Source organism: Lissotriton helveticus, chromosome 1_1, assembly GCF_964261635.1.
Source record: "Lissotriton helveticus chromosome 1_1, aLisHel1.1, whole genome shotgun sequence".
NCBI classification, from domain to species: Eukaryota; Metazoa; Chordata; class Amphibia; order Caudata; family Salamandridae; genus Lissotriton; species Lissotriton helveticus.
Genome location: NC_136057.1, coordinates 2,073,100,749 through 2,073,120,477, shown reverse-complemented (window position 1 = coordinate 2,073,120,477; position 19,729 = coordinate 2,073,100,749). Strand labels below are relative to the sequence as shown.

General features: G+C 43.6%; 1 protein-coding gene across 1 annotated transcript in view; it reads right to left on the bottom strand.

The window, feature by feature from the left end:
• LOC144776444 (putative ferric-chelate reductase 1) overlaps positions 1-19,729 on the bottom strand; it is a 321,596-nt gene that overhangs the window by 88,835 nt on the left and 213,032 nt on the right. Inside the window, exon 12 of the mRNA XM_078659268.1 lies at positions 16,697-16,783. Coding sequence (XP_078515394.1) covers positions 16,697-16,783 — 87 coding nt within the window. The remainder of the gene's footprint in view (positions 1-16,696; positions 16,784-19,729) is intronic.

Below are 19,729 nucleotides of genomic sequence, written 5' to 3'. Positions count from 1 at the left end.
CACCGCATCGAGGGACACCGCACCGCGCACCGCTTCCACTTTGCACCGTAACCGCAACAGATGCCATGACCGGCTCTGTCCTCTGCACCGCGACCTGCCAGCAATGCATCGAGCACCGTCTCGCCCTGCACCGCAAGCCTTGGTCTCACCAACACCGTCTAGACGATCGTCACCGAGCCGCTGCTCGCACCGCATCGAGAGGCACCGCACCGTGCAACGCTACAACTTCGCATCGCAACCGCGATGGATGCCAAGACCGACTCGCACCTCCATGTGAGCCGCACTAAGAAAGGTACTGTGAACGAACCTGTCCCGCTGTTGCTGGCCTGCACTGATGCCGTCCGTTGGAATTGCAAGACTCTGTTGTTTTCAGCATCACAGTAGGCTCGGACCGAACTACTGACTCGTACAAACTGTGTTTTCAACGTAACTTGTCAATTTAAAGACATTTTGCAACACAACTATTTTTAAAGTACTGTACTGTGGGTTTTTAGGTATATAAAACTATTGGATATTTTTCTATACTGGTGTGGTGTCCTTTTGTAGTGCTTACACTGTATTACTGTTGGTTATGTGCAAATGCTTTACACACTGCCTCTAAGATAAGCCTGACTGCTCCTGCTAAGCTACCAAGGGGGTGAGCAGGGGTTATTTTAGGAGTGTATCCTGACTAAAGTGGTGGATTCTGCCTGGCTTTGGTGCAAACCTTAGCCAACCAGAAATCCCATTTCTAACACCCTCACAAACATCCCTGCTTCTGCTACACAGTTCGGCACCTATGTAGTGGAAGCAGAAAAATCCTATATAAATAAGGATTTTGAAGGAAACACTATTCCTAACATTATGAATAAAACCATATTGGTACAAGACAACAATCTGAATTTCACATTACATTTCTTCCACAACATTAACAGTAAGGTGTGTGAAATGATGTATGTGGGGTGCCCTGATTAGAGATGAGATTACAATTGTATGTGAGTAATGTATGGAGATGTCTGACTAATTGTATTGAAGAATAAGGGATTGATATTTTTGGGAAGCATATAATATTCAGAATTGCAAGTTTGGGTGTTGCATTATGGTGGCATTATAGTCTGCAATAGTGGTATTTCAGGAAGGAGCATGTAGAAGGTGTCATAGTCCACGAGTCATCATTGACTCAATACTGTCCATTAATTTGTTCATAGCAACCAATCTGGTAGCTTTGGTTAAATGTGAGTTCACTAGTCAATCATGAATCTGCCAAATCTATTTTCGGCCCACCCTGGAAACATGGATGTGGCCACAGTTTAGGACAAGATCTACATGTAAGTCCCACCACATGTGGTTGTTATGTAACAGGCAGCATGCTACAATAATCTTGAACGCTACTTTTGTAGAGTACCAGAGCTTCACTGTGAGAAATTGGATTGTTGTTTACATGGTGGTTGACCTCTGTTCAAACAACAGCCACAATCCCTGTCAAGGTGAACACAAAAGTCACTAAAGTAATGAGTGTTTAAACCTTAGGGAGTTTGGCACAAAAGCAGTTAGGCTTAACTTAGAGGCAATTTTTAAAGTATTTATATAGCACACAAAAAGTAATACAGTGAAAATACAAGAAACATTAGACATCTATGTAGAAAAAGATAGGGGGCATTTTAATAAAATAGTTAACACCAAAAATCCAATCAGTAGAGCCGGGGTTATGAATTTTTAGAGTTTAAGATAAAAACTAGTGACTAAAAGAGCTAAGCACCAACTGCGGACATCTAGTCAAGCAAAACAGTGTCAAGGTTGAAAATCATGGTTGACCTTAAAGGAGGGTATGTCGGATACAAAGTGTGGATTGGGCCTGATCTGTGCTTACCACTATGGGGGGGTTAGGTCTCACTCAGGCTGGGTCCAAGTACATGTTCAAAATGGTTGGAGCCTTTTCTGACCCTGAGGCACTGATCAGGAGACCAGCCAACTAACCCTAAGAGTCACTCTGTTAGTCTTTTTTTTTTTACAAGACGGGATACTGTATCTGCATGAATCAATTGCTGCCAGGACTTGTGCAGCAACCAAGGGATGAATAAAGATCACCACCACCTAATTCCTCACGTAGACTTTAACGTCATTCCCCAACCAATTGACCATTCACACCATATTAATAAGCTTGCAAATGCGGTGGCCCAGTTTTGAATTAAGGTCAATCCAATGAGTCTCCTTGTTTTTCAGCTGATCCGAAGATTGACTCGCTCCCCCATGCAAAGGGGGAGCATTCCCCCACGCCACTACCTAAGGGGTAGCAGTCGGGGACAAGTCAATGGCAACCTTGGTTTGACATCTACGGTACTAGCCTAATGAACAGAGGCAGGGTCATCACACTAAGATGAAGTCACTACATCCAGTTGGGCGGACCCACTTGTATCCAACGCTGCTGAATCAGGATGTGAGGAGCTTCCAAGAGAATGTGCAGATAAGCTAACTGCTGGTCTACCAAGCAAAGGAGGATGAGGGGCTGAAGAAATAGATGTGGTCTTGTCCTTACAGTAGCCTCAGATACTTAATCGGTAGAAGGGGGCTTGAAGAGACAATGGTAGAGCTTAGAAATGTTATTGACTTCATCAGCAACTTGCCAAGTCTCTCCTTACTTCAGGCAAGGCACTCATTTAAAACTACAACAGGATTGGTCAAAAGAGGCAACCCGACCAAATTATTGTTGGGATCCAGTGAATTTCTCATTAAAGGAATTGTAGTGCCAGAACTAGCATTGTGATAAACATCTAGTTTAGAAGTATTATGCAGGGACTTACACTTGCATTTCACAGCAGGAGTGTGATTACACATGGACTGCTGAACCAATGCGTCCATAGGAGAACCACCAGTGAAAGCGCTTATAAAAACCTCCTCATTATCCAAACAACCCTCAGAGCCTCTTTGCTGACATCAATAGGCAGTAGTCGGATGGCAGATAAACCCATATGGTCCAAGGGCAAACGCCGCTCCGCCATGTCAATCTCCTTAGAAATGACTTCCATGGTTCTTACTAAAAAAGCGTCTACAGTTGTGCCATCAGTGCCAGAAATATATTTGGGGCTCCTCTTCCCCACTGCAACAGCACAAGCGCCTCACAGCACTCCAATAAATGATGGTATTAGAACCCAGGAATAGCTGATCCCTGATAATATTAACCACTTATAGCTAAACAAGTCAAGGAAAAGAAAAGTCACTTACTGCCTAGTGGTAATTACAGACAGCAGATAAAGGGCCACCCTTGATTAAATGTTGAAGAGCCAAGAGACAGGGCCGAGACTTCGGCCGGCCGCAAATGGGCACCGACGGCCCGCTGTTGGCCCGGTTTCCACCTAATGTCTTTGTGCGTTACACCCTAGCTGGGAGGAGTGGCCATATGGGGCCTCCATACCTCAATTCTGATAAAGGGTTATGTCTAAGGTGACAGGTCTTCCCATAGCGTTTCAACAATTATATATTTATAGACGCTTTTAACCCCATAAATGCTCTGTGTTTTACCCCAGTGCTGAGCCCTTTGTTGGCTATTTAGGGTAGTTTGCACTGAGGGCTCCATAACCTTTTTTCTGCATAAGGTATCCACACCAAATTTGCTTCCTTTTTTTCCTAACATCCTGGTAATTCTGAAGGTACCCAGGATTGATAGATTCGCCTTGAGGGGACCAAGAAAACTGGCCAAATACAGCAAATGTTTCCGTTTTTTGGGGAGAAAGACTTAAAGTCTGTGTTTATTCCTAAAAATGGCATCAACAAAAGATTTGCCTCGGTAAAGTCATCATCTTCCCAGTTTTCAGGAGCATGCAGATCTGAATGTAAAAAACTTCTTTACCACAGTTTTCGCAATTTTCAAAGAAGCATCCAATTTTTCCTATTTTTCGTGCTGACAACCTACTTCGAATTTGTGGTAGAAACCAGTGTGAAACACATAGGTGATCCAGGGAAGCTATATATTTCTGGAAAGTATTCAAAATTCCAAATTTACCAAGGGGTCCTATGTATAGATCCCTAAAGGTTTTCACAAAGAAACTAACTGTTGAAATATATAAATATCAATTAATTAGTAGGAAAATAAAACCATTTGTGAACTTTTTTTATCTGTAACTTTTTGTCACAATGGCCATTTACAAAAGCAGTATACCACTGACATTCGCTAGACCCTTCTGGTTGCGGAGATAGATAGGGTTTCGAAGTTCCCCAAGAATCCAAGGTATCCAGAGCCAACACCTCAAATTTGTTTTTTTGTGTATCAAAGATAGACCAATTCATCTGCTATAATTTGTAGAGTGAAACATGGGTATCAAAGAAACCTATGTATTTCTGAGATTGGCACAAGATATTGAGTTTAGGAGCAGTGGTTGCTTGTACATCTTTGAATTTGTGGGTACAAGTACTAACAAAAGATTTACAGGGTATTCTTCACAATGTATTCTTTCTTACATACTGGCTTAGATTTGGAAGGCAAAAATGCAGCGAAGTCCAGTTGTTAATAAGAAATGTCCTACTATTCTATGTTCCCACATGTCTTCCAATATAAATGGTATCTCATATGTTTGGGTAGGCCTAGTGTCTCCCCAGCGACGGCTCAAACTGCAACAAGTACTGATCACATTTCTCCACAGAAAACTGACCCTTTTTCCATTGTGGGTGATTGTGAATTTTGGGCCCAAGCAAAGCAGGCACCTAGGGAAACCTATCAGACCTGAAAATTTTGAAAACTAGAATCCAGGAGAATTCGGGTGGGGTGACCTGCATGGCTCTTATCAGGGTTTATTGTACCGGGAATCCCTAGCAAACCTCAAACTTTGAGTAAAAAACACATTTTCCTCATATTTTTGTGATGGAAAGTTCTGGAATCTGTAGGGATGCACAAACATCCTCCTACCCAGCATTCCCCCATCTGTGATGGGAAGTTCTGGTATTTGTGGGGAGCCACAAACTTCCTTCTACCCAGCAATCCCCCAAGTCTCCCCAAACAAATGATACTTCACTTGTGTGGGTAGGCCAAGTGCCAGCTACAGGAAACCGCCCACAATGCAACATGGATACATCACATTTTGTAACTCAAAACTGACCCTTTTTCTGCAACGTGGGTAGCTGTGGATTTTGGGCCCTATCAGCCGGTGCACAGGGAAACCTAGCAAACATGCACATTTTAGAAAACTAGACACCTAGGAAAATGTAAGGTAGGGTGCCCTGTATAGCTCACACCAGGTTTGTTTTCACTTAGAATCCCTTGAAATCCTGAAACCTTGACTAAAAAAACATTTTCCTCACATATTTGTGTGATGGAAAGTTCGGGAATCTGTCGGGATGCACAAACATCCTCCTACCCAGCATACCCCTAAGTCTACCAATAAAAAGGATACCACATTTATGTTCATAGGGCTAGTGTCTGTAACAGGAAATGACCCAAAACAAAACATGGCTATATCAAATATTTTCACTCAAAACTCACCCGCAAAGTGGGTAGCTGTGGATTTTGAGCCAGGTTTTTTTTACCCAGAATCCCTTGCAGACCTCAAATTTTGACTAAAAACACACATTTTCCGCACATTTCTCCAATGGAAAATTCTGGACTCTACTGAAAGCCACAAACTTCCTTCCACCTAGTACTCCCCAAGTTTCCTGATAAAAATAGTAGCCCACTTGGATGGGTGGGCCTAGTGCCCGTGACAGGTCCAAAATGCATTTTTGTGATGGAAAGTTCTAGAATCTTTCGAGAAGCCACACATTTCCTACCATCCTGAGTTGCAACATGTCCCCTACAAAGTTCGTGCTGGACTGTTCCTATGAGGCACAGGGTCAAGACTGATTTGCATATGGCCATGTCTGAACTGGGGTGGCTTGGTGAGCAAAATAATGATGTATCAAACTCAGATCTGTGACTGGGGGTGAATGTTTTGCCATTGTGCAACATTCCGTCCATCATCTTGTTTGTTTTGCTGTTCACCCTATGTGGGAAGGGTATGCCCAGACGTGGGTCCCGTGCTCACTACGCCACTGGAGTCAAGCTATCCTGGATGAAGATGGCTGATAGCCAGAAACCGGTCCTAGGATGCTTGATTCCGGTCCAGGGAAGACATGGCTTGGTAGTTCGGGCTGGACTGTTCCCATGAGGCACAGGGTCAAGACTGATTTGCATATGGTCATGTCTGAACTGGGGTGGCTTGGTAAGCAAAATAATGATGTGTTAAACCCAGATCTGTGACTGGGGGGTTTATGTTTTGCCATTGTGCAACATTCCATCCATCATCTTGTTTGTTTTGCTCCCAACAAATGTAAAAGCACTAAATTGAAAGATAAGCAATAGGGTTGCTGCAGTATTTGGAGCCCTGCAGAAATGCTTCCCAAGCAAACCTACGAACCACAGACATTTTTTAAAACTACACAACAAGAGAATTCCAGGGTGGTGTGTCTTGTGTGGATCCCATGAGTTTCCTTACCCACAATTCCCTGCAAACCTCAAACTTTGCCTGAAATACACACTTTCCTTGCATTTCTGTGATGTAAACATCCAGAATCAGGAGGAATCCACAAAATTGCTACTACACAGCATTACACCACTTGTGCCGATAAAACTGCTGTCCTAGTTGTATGGCTTGGGCTAGTGGTTATGATAGGCATGGAACAAACGAAGGTCAAGGGGAGAGGGCTCCCATTCACCTCAGTTTGATCATTCAATCCACCCAAGGCACAATGTTGCTGGGCTAAAGAGATTTCTCATACCTGTAATGTCTCTGCAGAAGAAAATCCATTTCAGTGTTTTCTCGATGAGAAGGTTTCAAGCCTTGTGGAACACACCTATGGAATCACCCTGCAGTTTTGCTCTGCTGTAATGTTCTGTCCTCTAAAAAGGAGTCCTAGCACAAAAACATTGACCAGGCACAGGTACTAAAAGTATCCAGCCAAATTCCCTGAGTGTGAAATTATATATTTTAGCTCAGTGCTTTTCCAAGCCAAAAACAACAGTTCTGCAGAACCTCACCAACAGCTTTCTGATTTTGAGATGATTTCCTCAGATAGAGCCAGACACCTTTCCACACTTGGCGCTTAGTGCCTTTTTAATCTAGTTTACCAAAATCTTCTAAAACTCATATCTCCCCTTATTGAAATGTCGTTGTTTTTGAGTCATTTTATTTATTACATTTTACTCTATTTTTAAACAGATTTTGTTTTGTGTTGTGTTTTGGATTTTTTAACCGGTTAAATACTTCTAAATAGTTTATTCATTTTCTGTAAGTTAAGGTTGTCTGCTCTATACAATACCATGTGGTGAGCCCAGGCTTAAATTGTTGAAACCTGTACCTGGATCTAACAGTTTAATGACTTTATGTCTTGTGGTGGACTACGATCCATTCCAATTAATAATTCATTTTCTAACATTTCCTGAATAGGAAGGGGATGAGACTAGGAACAATATCTTATTCATCATAAGCAAATATCCATATTTTGTACAGTAATTACTTTAAAACAAATTCTATACGTTCATGTGCAATGCATTGTTTTACAAAGCAGACATGAACAAAGCATCTTTAATGTTTTCTACACTGCATATTGCTCCAACGCATATATGATATAAATATATTTGTCAATTAGATAACATGCATAAACGCTTTGTGCATGTCTATTTATATAACTCATTTTATGGTTAGTGATGTCTACACCCTGTGAGCTCATTCCATTCGGCCTGTGAAAATGATCCATAGTAGATATAAAATATCATCCAAATAACTGAATAGTACTGGAAAGATTACTGTCAAAAATGTGGTGATTGATTTGGGAGGCGGTGACTTCTACAAACTAAGTAAACACATTCTGGTTTGCTTTGATGCAAGCTCTGCTCCGCCCCTACTAGTGATGGCGCAGTCCACTGTGGTCAGCTCAGCCCTCTTGGATTCAGGAATCCTTACAGTTTTTGTATCCCTGATCAGGGGCGGCTCTAGGCTCATGGCGGCCCTGGGCAGGGAGCGTAGGTAGGGGGCCCCGGAAGAGGGGGTCTTGGCGGGGTGGAGTGCGGAGGCCAGTGAAGGGGGGGGGGGTCAGGGTGTTTGGAAGTGGAATAGAGCCGGAGGCCACCAAATCCCTGCCAGGGGCCGCCACGCAAATCTGTATCCATCCTCAGAGGATTATTATATTAAGGATATATATTAGTGTGGTGGCCCCTGGGGTTTGGTGGCCCTGTGCAGGTGCACAGCTTGCACATGCCTAAGGCCGCCCCTGCCCTGATCCAGGCAAACAGGAGAACAACTGCTTGAACCTTGTACAGCAGTCCCGTCCCCAGTGCCATAAGTACTCCATGGGTCCTAGAGTGAGTCCAATTCCTCCATATTGAATCAGGAGTCTTCTGCCAGCAGGACCTTCTTCTTTATGCTCTGTCAAATGTTCCTGACCATCAACTATAGCAACTCTCTGCTATGTTGTCACTCTGTTTCCTGTAGGCCTGGGCAGAAAACTACACTTTGCTCGTGGAGTGTGCGTAGGTTGCGCAACTATGTACAAGCGTAGCACAGTGCAAAAACGCATAGCGGGCGTTTTTTGCTCACTCGCGGTCCCCGAAGTCAAGTTGGTGACCGTGAGCGAGCAAAATCACCATCCTGGCGAGACTTTTTCCTCATTTACGATCGGCTACATCAAGTTGCCGATCACAAGCTTGGAAAATAAACCTCCCGGCGAGATTCTCAACGCAGGGAGGTCAGGTTTCTCATTGCGAGTGGTCGCGTATGCTCGCAACCGCTCGCGATGAGAAACTACCCGTCTCCGTTGAGAAAGCTGCAGCTTGAGTACAAATCTACTCGAGCAGCAGAAAAAGACCACTTGCACTGTGCATGATGCCGTTTGCAATGATTGCACAGTGCGGACATGCATCCAGCACTGTGCAATCATTGCAAACAGCATTCCCCTACTGCACTACGCAGTTCGCGTAGCTACACGTAGCGTGCATACTGCAAAGTGCACTTTGCATAGCTACACATAGCGCTACTACGCGAACTACGTCCAGGGTTAGTTTTCTGGGTTCAGAGAAAGGCTACTGTCTTTAATCATGGTTGTTACCTCTCCTAGCTGAGCACGTGTATTCCAGATCTTAGGTCTGATGAGTGGCAAAACTGATTTTCAGCCAGGTCTGACTCAAAAAGCCTACAATACAATTTTATAAAGCTGCTTTTCCTTTCAAATTATTAACAATCTGATTTCACCATTAAATCAGATTTTGAACATCAAGGCCCTGATTTTGATGTTTGTCAGAAAGCCTCTGACTGACATCTTCGGTTTCAATTCCGACCTCCGTATTATGAATACGGCGGTCAGAATTGAAACTTTCCGGTCATCCTGGCTGGCCCTAACAGGCACGTAATCCCATAAAGACGGTGTTTCCGCCATCAGGATATGATGTTGGTTTCCCACAGGCTTTTAATGTGGGGCTTTCTGACATTAATATTTTGTCTGAAAGTGACTTTGGGAGCTCTCAGCAGGGCCCCCTTGCAACAGCGGCCTCTGGTGGTGGTCCTGGGGGACACATAGGCTCTGTCAAATGTTCCTGACCATCCACTAAAGCCACTCTCTGCTACAACGTAACACTATTCCCTGGGATCAGAGAAAGGCTATTGTCTGTAACCATGGTTGTTAACTCTCCTAGCTGAGGAAGTGTATGCCACGTCTGAGGTCTGATGAGTGGTAAAACGGACTTTCCACCTGGCCTGGCTCAAAAAGCCTAAAATACATTTTTATAAAGCTGATTTTCCTTTCAAATTATCAACAATCTGATTTCACCAATAAATCAGAATTTGAACGTCAAGGCTCTGATTTTGATGTCTGTTGAAAAGCCACCAATCAACATCTTCGGTTTCACTTCCGACCGTCGTATTACGAATTGCTTACTTCTTTTGTAACTTGCCAAGGACTGGGGACTGCGAGTACTTTCACGGCGGATTGCTCTTCCCTTTGCTGCCACTCCTCGCGGTACCCGCTTCGCCTGTGGGACTCTTGGACTGGGCTGCCTGTGACGCTGAGACACTGCTGGGAGCTAAACCACCGAACAGCCCAAATTCCATCGTGGGGCGGCGGTAGGTGCAGGGCTGCGAGCGAGGGCAGGCGCAGGACTCCAAGTCCCAGAAGCGCCTGCCCCTCTGCATTAACAACAGCTGAGACGCTCTCCCTGCCGGCTCCTCCACTCCCACACACCTCCTATAAATTATCTCCTAGGTGCCGCTGCGCGGGAGCGCGCCGGGAGAAGCCCGGGACAAGGGCGGGCCCTCTGTGGCCCTCCGTGGCCCGCAGAGCCTGGCCTGGGCATATCCCTATTTTTTCTTGTATCTCCGCTGTTATCTTTAATGACTATTGACTCTGTGCTTGAAGCCAACCAGCCACCTACCTGTTTGGTTTTCCACTTTTTGTATAGCTAGATTTACGTATTATTCGTTTTTGTGCTAACTGGCTGTTGGGGTATTTGTTAGTATTATTTTATTATCCTTAGCCAGTTTTTCTCCTGCTAGAGATGTCCACCCGTAAAACTCGGAGTCAGAGAGCTGGTAATGATAAAACAAAAAAAGTTATTGGCACTCTAGATAATTTTATCTCACGCACTAATTCTCTGATAGACCAGGGAATTTCTCTTATGGAAAGGAGGGTTTCGATGGATCTTGCTCAAGCGAAAAGGTCATCACTTGGCAACATCGCCTTGATACATTTCCCGCCCCAAGGAAGAAATAACTCTGCTCCTCCCCCCGGGCAGCCGGTTGATGACCAAACCCCTGTCATCTGCCCACTATCATTACCTATTATTGCCCCCGCTATGAGTATACCACCCACCGCCAATCCTCATTTAATAGTGACAGTAACTCACCGTGATAATGATCCTTTACAGGCGGGTGGGTCTGACACTAATACGCCAGTTTTAAATGTTCCAAACATAATGAACCTTCCAACTGATAATCCTGCCATAATCTCACAAGGGGCTATGGGCTCTAACTTTGGGGAGGATAACTCGGGTGTGGTGATGGCAGATGAAGGGACTTCTCAGGCCCCCATTGACCAACTTGAGTCTGACATGTTAGACTCTACTCCTCATTTATTATCTCTGGGGGTCCCGGATGATATAACGCATGATAGCAGCTTGGCCAGTATTTTGGATATTAGCGGAAGCAATGATTCTTCAATTAATTCGGAGGGAGGGCTCGATTCCTTAATGAATTCTATGTCCACTCTGATTAAATCACTGCTCTTGCCTCTGGAGACTAGGCTTGCTAACATAGAACACCAACTTGATACCATTCTCTCGCTGCAAGACCCCAAGTTGATTATTCCCGGTCCTCGTACTTCGGTGGTTTTACCACCCGTTCCCAATAATGTGTCGGGCATTAAAAATCCATCCACGGGGACCATTTTGGTACCCTCAACCAGCTTGCTTAATACTCCACAGCTGGCGAACAACATACAGAGTACCAACAAACCCCCCACTTCCACATGCCCAAGCGTTGCGAAGAGAAAGGTACCTAGTATCCCAGCTCCCATTATCCCCCAGCCACAGCCCAGAAAAACTACCACACGACGAAACATCAATCTACCACCTGATGCATGCCCGTTTGTGGTCGTTTTGACGGGCATTCCTGAGCTGCCCACGTCTACTTCTGAGCCCTTCTGGGCGATTAAAAACAAAATATGCCACTGGCTTGACAAAAATTACCCTCCACCCCCTGGTCTAAATAAGAACATACTTATGATAGAGCGGGCCCCTTGGGTAGGTGGGAAGAAGAAAAGTATAAAGGGTGATTGTGTCGTTATCACGTTTGAGGACCCACGACTGGTAGAATTTATTTGTTCTTTTCCTCCATGTGATAACAAGTCGGTGGTATCAGCCAAACCCCTGTCTTTTTTTTATGCGCAAGAGGGTCATGAGGATGTTAGATGGAGTTGGTTGAGGCCGGCAAATAAAGGGCTGGGGAGAGGTAGTAATGGGAATGTTAAATCCACCTATCAGAACCCCCAACAGTGGGGAATGGCCTCGGAGGAAGGATGGAATTTAGTCCATAGGAGGAAGGGGCACCACTGGAAGGGTGATCCCCAGTTTAGTGGAGAAGGGTGGGGCCCACAGCTTAACTATCCCTTATTCCCCTGTTACAACCGTTTCAGTGGGCTGGAAGAGGTGGACTGACCATCACCTCAGTCCCCTGAAGTTTCCAACGAGAGAGGGGTATTTACTCCCCTAGACAGTGGTCCTATTTCTAATGCCAGGGAGGAACCACCCAACCAGGACAGTAGCACTCTAGACCCATTGGCAGGGGATATTGATATTCCGGCACCCTCGAAAACCCCCCCATTGTCCCCTTCCCCTGTTAAAATCCTGTCTTGGAACATAGCAGGCTTAAAGAAAAATCTGCCTAATCCTGCTTGGAATAATTTCTTAGAGGATTACCATATCTGTATGTTCCAGGAAACTTGGTGTGTCCAGCCAGAACACAAGCATGGTTATTCCACATTCTTCGTCCCTGCAATTCAACAAGGGAAGGGGCGTCCATCGGGAGGCCTACTTATTTGGATCAGGATAGATCTGAACTGTGAAGTTACTGTTAAACATATCCCCACCAATGACATACTTCACATAACTGTTAAAAGGCAGTCTGATAGAAATGTTTTGGAACTCTTCTGTGTTTATGCCAGAGGTCTACCAGGGGGTCAATCTTCACCTATATTAGAGCTGTTAGATAATAGGCTATCCTCCCTCCCCTCTAAATCCTCAGTATTGGTGGGAGGTGATTTTAATTGCACTTTTGAGCCCCTTGATGAGGAGGACCACTTGGGTACTCATAATAAACTAGGGAACCAGTTCATCCCATCTTTATCACTGGCCCCAATCAAGAAGTGGTCTGCCAGAGCCATTCAGCTAAACGCCCTGGTGTCTGCCCATGACCTATGGGCCCTAAATGGCCGCACCACATCAGACCGTATGGGCGCTATGACCTTTAATCGAATAGGCTGCCCGTCACGGATTGATTACATCCTTTTAGATGCTTGGTCATGGGCTAACCTTGTTGATATGGAGGTCTGCCAGAGGATTGATAGCGACCACAATCCCCTTTGTATGGGTATGTTCTGGGGTGACAATATTGGCAACAATGCCTCAAATGAGCTGATCACTAAAGAATTAGTTCCCTCTAACTGCAATCGCAGGCTTAAATGGAATGTGGTCAGGTGCAATGAAGGGACACTCGACAACATTAAAGTTTTAGTTTTGGCTGCTTCAAGTGCCTTGGCATCAGTTCCCGGGGGTCCCCGCTAGCAGCTAAGTATAAGAACTTAATAGGGGAGATTAGTATGTTCTTTTCCAAAAAAAACAAGGGATGTCCACTGATTAAACACACCCAAAGGAAGGGTAACCCTTGGTATACTGTCTCTTGCAGGGAAAAAAGAAAAGCCATCTCCTTGGCCATAAAAAATAAGGATATACTAGCTGCCAGAACAGCAAGACAAGATTACCGCATTAGCATTGCGAAAGCCAAAAAAGACTGGGAAGAGGAACATTGGCAGGCACTAAAGGAAGCGGCTCATGGGAAAAACGCCACTGTATTCTGGAAATTGATAAATATTCTTGACAGACGTGGTGCTGAGCCCATCCCAAACCATATAACTGAGTGCCAATGGCACTCTCACTTTTCTAAATTATATGGCGAAGGCAGCCCGGAAGCTGTGCCAGCCCTTCAAGCACTAGATACTGGCCGTTTGGTTCAACTAAATGGTAACACTACAGATGTGTTGTTCACGCCCCGTGAGGTCCAGGAAGCTATCCATAAAATAACACCGGGTAAGGCACCTGGCCCGGATGGAATTCCGGGGGATCTACTGCTGCATAATCCCACGGTTTGGGCCGATTTGATTGTAAATATTATGAATCTTATCCAGTCTGGCCACCAAGTACCTGACTCGTGGAAAGGCGCCGAAGTTGTCACTATTTTTAAAAAGGGTGAGAGAGAGGACCCTGCCAACTACAGACCAATTAGTTTAATTGATGCCATCCAAAAAGTAGTTGGTAGGGTCATTATAAACCGGATTGAGTGCTGGCTTATGGAAGATAACATCTTGTCCCACTTCCAGGCAGGATTCAGAAGTAATGTAGGAGCAATCGACCAAGTTTTTAGATTTTGTGCAGTTTTTTGGAAAACAGTGTCAATAGCCAGAGGGAGTCTCTACCTGGCCTTTATAGACTTAAAAACTGCATTTGATGTAATACCCCGCGCCAAATTATGGGACGTTTTATTGGACATGGGTTTCCCATCCTATTTGCTACAATTTATTATCAAACTTCATGAGGGTACTTATGCTAGGATTCGATGGGGGACGCAGGGACAACTCACAAAGAGTATCCCTGTCAACAGAGGGGTACGGCAGGGGTGCGTGATGGCCCCCACTTTGTTCTCCCTCTTTATAAATGGGGTGGTGAAACATCTGCAAGATATACCGGCAGATGCCCCCATTATAGCCGGGGAGAAAACACCATCGCTCCTCTTTGCTGATGACACCCTTCTGTTATCAAAAACCCCCATAGGTCTCCAAACTCTCCTTGACCAGTTTAGTGTTTTTTGTCAGGAACGGGGACTTACAATAAACACTACAAAAACTAAACTAATGGTTATGACCGCCAAGAGAAAATACAGGAATATACACCTGACTTTGAATGGATCTCTCCTTGAGGTGGTCGAAGAGTTTGACTACCTCGGTGTTAGAATTAACAATAATATGAAATGGGAACCCCATATAAGTAAAATGATTTTAAACCTTAAAAGAGTTTCCGGCACTATTTTAAAAAACCAGCGTCTCTCAGTGAGCAGGCCAATTGCCCCTGCTTTGTCAGTTTATGAGGGAAAAGCAATAGCCTCAGCGGTTTATGGCTCAGAAATATGGGGCATCGAGAACACCAATAATCATGTCCTAACTGAGAATAAGTTCATGAGGGACTTGGTTTCACTCCCAACTTCTACCCCACTTAAACCCTTATTTGCAGATCTGGGTAGGAGATCCATTCGGGATATTGTTCAGCTTCGTCCCCTCCTATATTGGGTACGTTTGAGGAGGACTCCCGAATTAGCTAACTATGCTTTAGTGTTGGATGAAATGTTAAAACTAAACACTTCAGGTAAAATCAAGTGGCTAAATGTCTTACAACAACTTGTAGCTAGCGTGGGTTTAAGCGATGCATGGGCCTCCCAATCCCCTCCACCAAAACAAATGGTAAAAAAACTATACTGGGACTGGATCGAGGCCAAGGCTTTACAGAACCCAAATTGGGGACACTTAACTGAGAACTTTTTGACCCATAAGTGTAATACAAAGCTAGAATTGTTTTTGGATTTTATCCAGATTCCTCGGGATAGGACACTTTATTTGAAATTTAGACATGGAATATTGCCCCTTAAAAATGTTACGTCTAGATGGAGTAGAAGGAGGGAAGAGGATATAAAGTGTCCAGGCTGTACAAATCCTGAAGAATCATTAGGCCACTTCTTTTTTGCCTGCAAAGCATATACCCTACCTAGGAACAAATGGCTAAAACCTGTATTAAAGAACCTTGGAGTTAGGGATCATAAATCAGCATTACGTATCCTCATCTCCAATACCTCTTCTATGGTTACTATTTGTGGGGTTGCAAAGTTTTTATCATGTGCCTGGATCATTAGGTTAAAATTGTTAAATAATGTTTCTTCAGTCAACATTCCCACATGATTCTTATGTGTATCCTTGTAAATGATGAATTGTTTTTTATATTTATGTGCGTATTGTATGTTTGTACTTTTTATGATACATGTGTCGAATAAAAGTATAATGACTGACTGACTGAATACAGTGGTCAGAATTGAAACTGGGCAGTCTTGCTTCCAAAGGGCTATAGGAGCTCGGCGGGCAGTAGTAACAGGTATGTAATCCCATAAGGATGGTGTTTCTGCAGTCGGAATTATGATTTTGGTTTCCCACAGGCTTTTCATGTCTGGCTTTCAGACATGAAAAGCCTGTCGGAAAGCAACTTTGAGGGCCCCGAGCAGGGCCTCCATGCAACAGCGGCTTCTGGGTGGAGGGCATATGGTGCTCCCCTGTCAATCCCTGCACTGAGTGGCAGGCACTATGAGATACCTTCCAAGTAGTGCAGGGTTAACAAAAACTCCCATTTCTCTAGGGGGGCTTTTGCTGCTGGCAATTTCCAACTACAGCACAAGCTCGCATAAAGAATTGAGAGTGGGTGATCGCACTATGTGCGGTCGCTTCCTAATACGGCAGTCAGGACCACCGACCAGAGGTCGGTCGGTCCCGATTCCGCAATGGTGTTGGGCAGATGTGGATTCACCTGACATCGTAATTAGGCCTTAAGTAGGAAATTACCCTGACAAGAGTGTACAACCCAGGTCAGTCAGAGCCAGAGCCATGCCATATTTGTAATATGCCCACTAAACATGTAAATGATTTCTAAATTCACTGCATGAAAATTTAGCACATGCAGATGATCGACTGTGTTCAGTGCATTCCTCAAATATAAGAAAAAGGGAATATATTATAGGAAAGTTAAGAGGCCCATTAAAAACCTCTTACTCTCTTAGAAGACATGGAATCACTGTTGATGTTCATGTTTACTCAGCATGCTATTAGTAAATATAAAGCAATTTTCAAGCCTTCCCTTTAGCCCTCTGTACCATTTGAATAACTTAAAAGAAGAACTTACATAACTCCATCCATTTGCTTCTACAAATATCACTACGAAGGCGGTTATTGTTGCCGCTATGGTCAGAACCATGAATAACTGATGAACCTGAAGGAGAAACAGTTTAAGATATTTTTTTTAATTTGAAACACATGTAGTATCTACCACCAAACTGTGAGTTGCCAATATCTATATCTTTTGTTTTCTAGTACCAAAAACATTGCATAGCTGCTGTGGGTGCAATGTCTTTGATAATCTGAATGGTTGGGAATGGTGTTGTCGTCAGGAAAAGGAAATGTGTCAGGTAAGATTCAAAACAGCATTTCAACAACGGTCAGTGAATAAAACTGATTCAATGAGATTTGAGGTCAGTGAATGTTAAAAATCATGAAGGTTTATTAAAATATTAATGGGCGCTACAGAAGGCAACAATATAGTTAGTCTTACTAGGTCAGCCATACAGCTCAAAAATCAATTGCCATAAAGGCTCTTAGCATTTTAAGACCGATGCAGTGATGAGCAAAAACTGCAGAATGTGCAGCAAATCAATAGAAAATTGGACAGCATCCCTATTAGAGACACAAAGAACCCCAAAAGAAACCTGTGTCTCCCAAAAAACCATGTCGTTTTTATTGAGAATTTCACCATAGAATGCAACGGAAATCGCAGTCAGTATCAAAACACTAACAGTTCTAATCATAGCATTATAGAAATGTCATATAATACCACCATCCGAGCACTATCCGACTACTTGAATACTAAATATGAACCATTTGAAGTAATGTCATCAGCATCACAAACCTGGTTACATGAATAATGAAAGGACTCAAAATGAATAGATTACAAAACGTGAGCTGAAAGAAACTTGTAAAGTATCGAGAGCATGTCAACAAAAAGCAACAGTGTACATTCACTGTGTGTGGAGTCAATGAGAAATATAAACACACAATGAACATTAAGAAGCAGCCACACACTAATACAAGATGAATTAGAGGCCTAGTTTGTTACAGGGCAGGAAAATGCAGTTCTATATATCTCAGCACTATCGTTTCAACTGCAAACTGTTCATATTAATAATACTAATCAAAAAATCGTATCTCCCTCCTTTTACCAAAGACAGGGTCGGAATCTTTGAGTATGAATAAACGATGTTTGTAGTTCTCTGTCTTACTCCTGAATTTAAAGAGTAAGCCAGCTAAAATTCTTGTTTTAGTCTTGGTTGGGTTGGCTTTCCCATGGAATTCAGAAGTAAACGAAGAGTACTACAAATGTCACAGAAAAATATTGTTGTAATGGGGCCATACAATACGAAGCTGCAGATCAATTTGTCGCCCATGCTGGAGTTGGTGGGGGGAGGGTGCAGAATAGCTGATATATTTAATCGTTCTGACATGTTGAATATGTCATCATCAGATATTTGAAGGTCTATATTTCAAGGTAAGCCATGCCATTCCATCAAAGCTACACTGTATAAGCATTTGCTCACAATCTGATCATTCTATTCTGTTATTCATAGAGCTCATGTTTTACGATTTTAGGATATCTCATTTTAAAACACATGCTGTGTTTCCTTCCCAATAAGTACTACCTTCCCAATAAGTACTACCACTGCCAATTTGAAAACCATGCAAACTTTGCCAACATTCTCAACAAGCCACTTTACAGAAAGTGTGTCTGTTAATAAATTGTTCAGGAAAAATGCTCTTCACCCCCCACACCAATTTAGGAGTTAGGGCTCTGTACTACAGAGGAATCACCTACTTTCTGCACATGTGGACATTATGGTTGTGCAGGGCTGCAGCTACAAGAAGACCTGTGAGGGCTGGAACAGTCCATGTTGAGTTTTCTCCTCCACCCTGAATGACATTTGAACCCAGCAGAACCTCTGGTGAAACAGAGCAGTTAAATGAACTGATTTATTTTTTAAGGGAATCCAGTAAAAACAAGAACTGTTGATCACTCCTATGGCTCAATGTGAGAAATGAATGTGTAAGTGATGTGGCTCCACCTTATATATCCTAAGGAAATAATAGGTTCAGAAAACATTTGGAAGTATTTAAACACAGGCTGACAATCGCTGTACACATGACACAAGATGTATATTTACATCGCTTGGCAGTAGTCTCAGGTAGCGAGGCAATGGTTTGCATGATTATATTGTTTCCAACTGCTACACCTTTACATTTTTGAACAGGTATAAAATACACTGATGACCAGTAGGGACGCTAACAACACTTCTTAGCAGAGATGCATTCATGTTTTAAAGGGCCAGTTTTGGAATGTCTTCATTCTCCTGTTATCATTTTGCCAGGCCACAACCAAGACCTCTAAACCTGTTTACTATACTTCCCATAAGAGACAGTAACACGTTTTCATTCATGCTGCAATGCCTTTATTAACGCTGTTTGATAGAATTGCTGTGCTTTTAATAACACGGTACCAGCAATGCTTGCTAGTCAAAGCTTAGATACCATATTTGAATGAGCTCCCATCTTGCCCTCAAGGGCAGGTCAGATATTGCATGTTTTACTTTGCATTGTCAGACGTTGCATTGCTGCGTTGGCCATCTCCTCGTTTTTCCAAACCAGCACCTTCAATGATGTATCTATACAATAACTGCTAGTAAATGATGAACACTGTCTAAACTCCACGGCTGTGCGTCACTTTTACGCCGCCGGTGCGTCACTTTGGTGCGTCACTTTTTGTGACGCACCAGCAGCGTAAAAAATGTGCCTTGTTGCACCATATTTACAAAGTGCCCCATCTAGGTAGATGCGTCACTTTGTAAATCCCTGCGCTACATTATACCTACGCCAGGTATAATGTATGCGGGGGGGGGTTCTGACGCATGAAAGGGTCATTGAAGTACACGCAGTGAAATCTGTAAGATAACTGTGAATGGCTCTTTTGTGGTTTGTTTAGTATTCCATCCAGAAATGGGGGCAAAAGGGTCCTGGGTATAGAGCAGGCTGTTCCTCTCCTGAGCAGGATGCAGGTACTCTCATTTTGCTTGAATTTTTATTTATATCTTTCATCTGGGAAACATTTCTAATG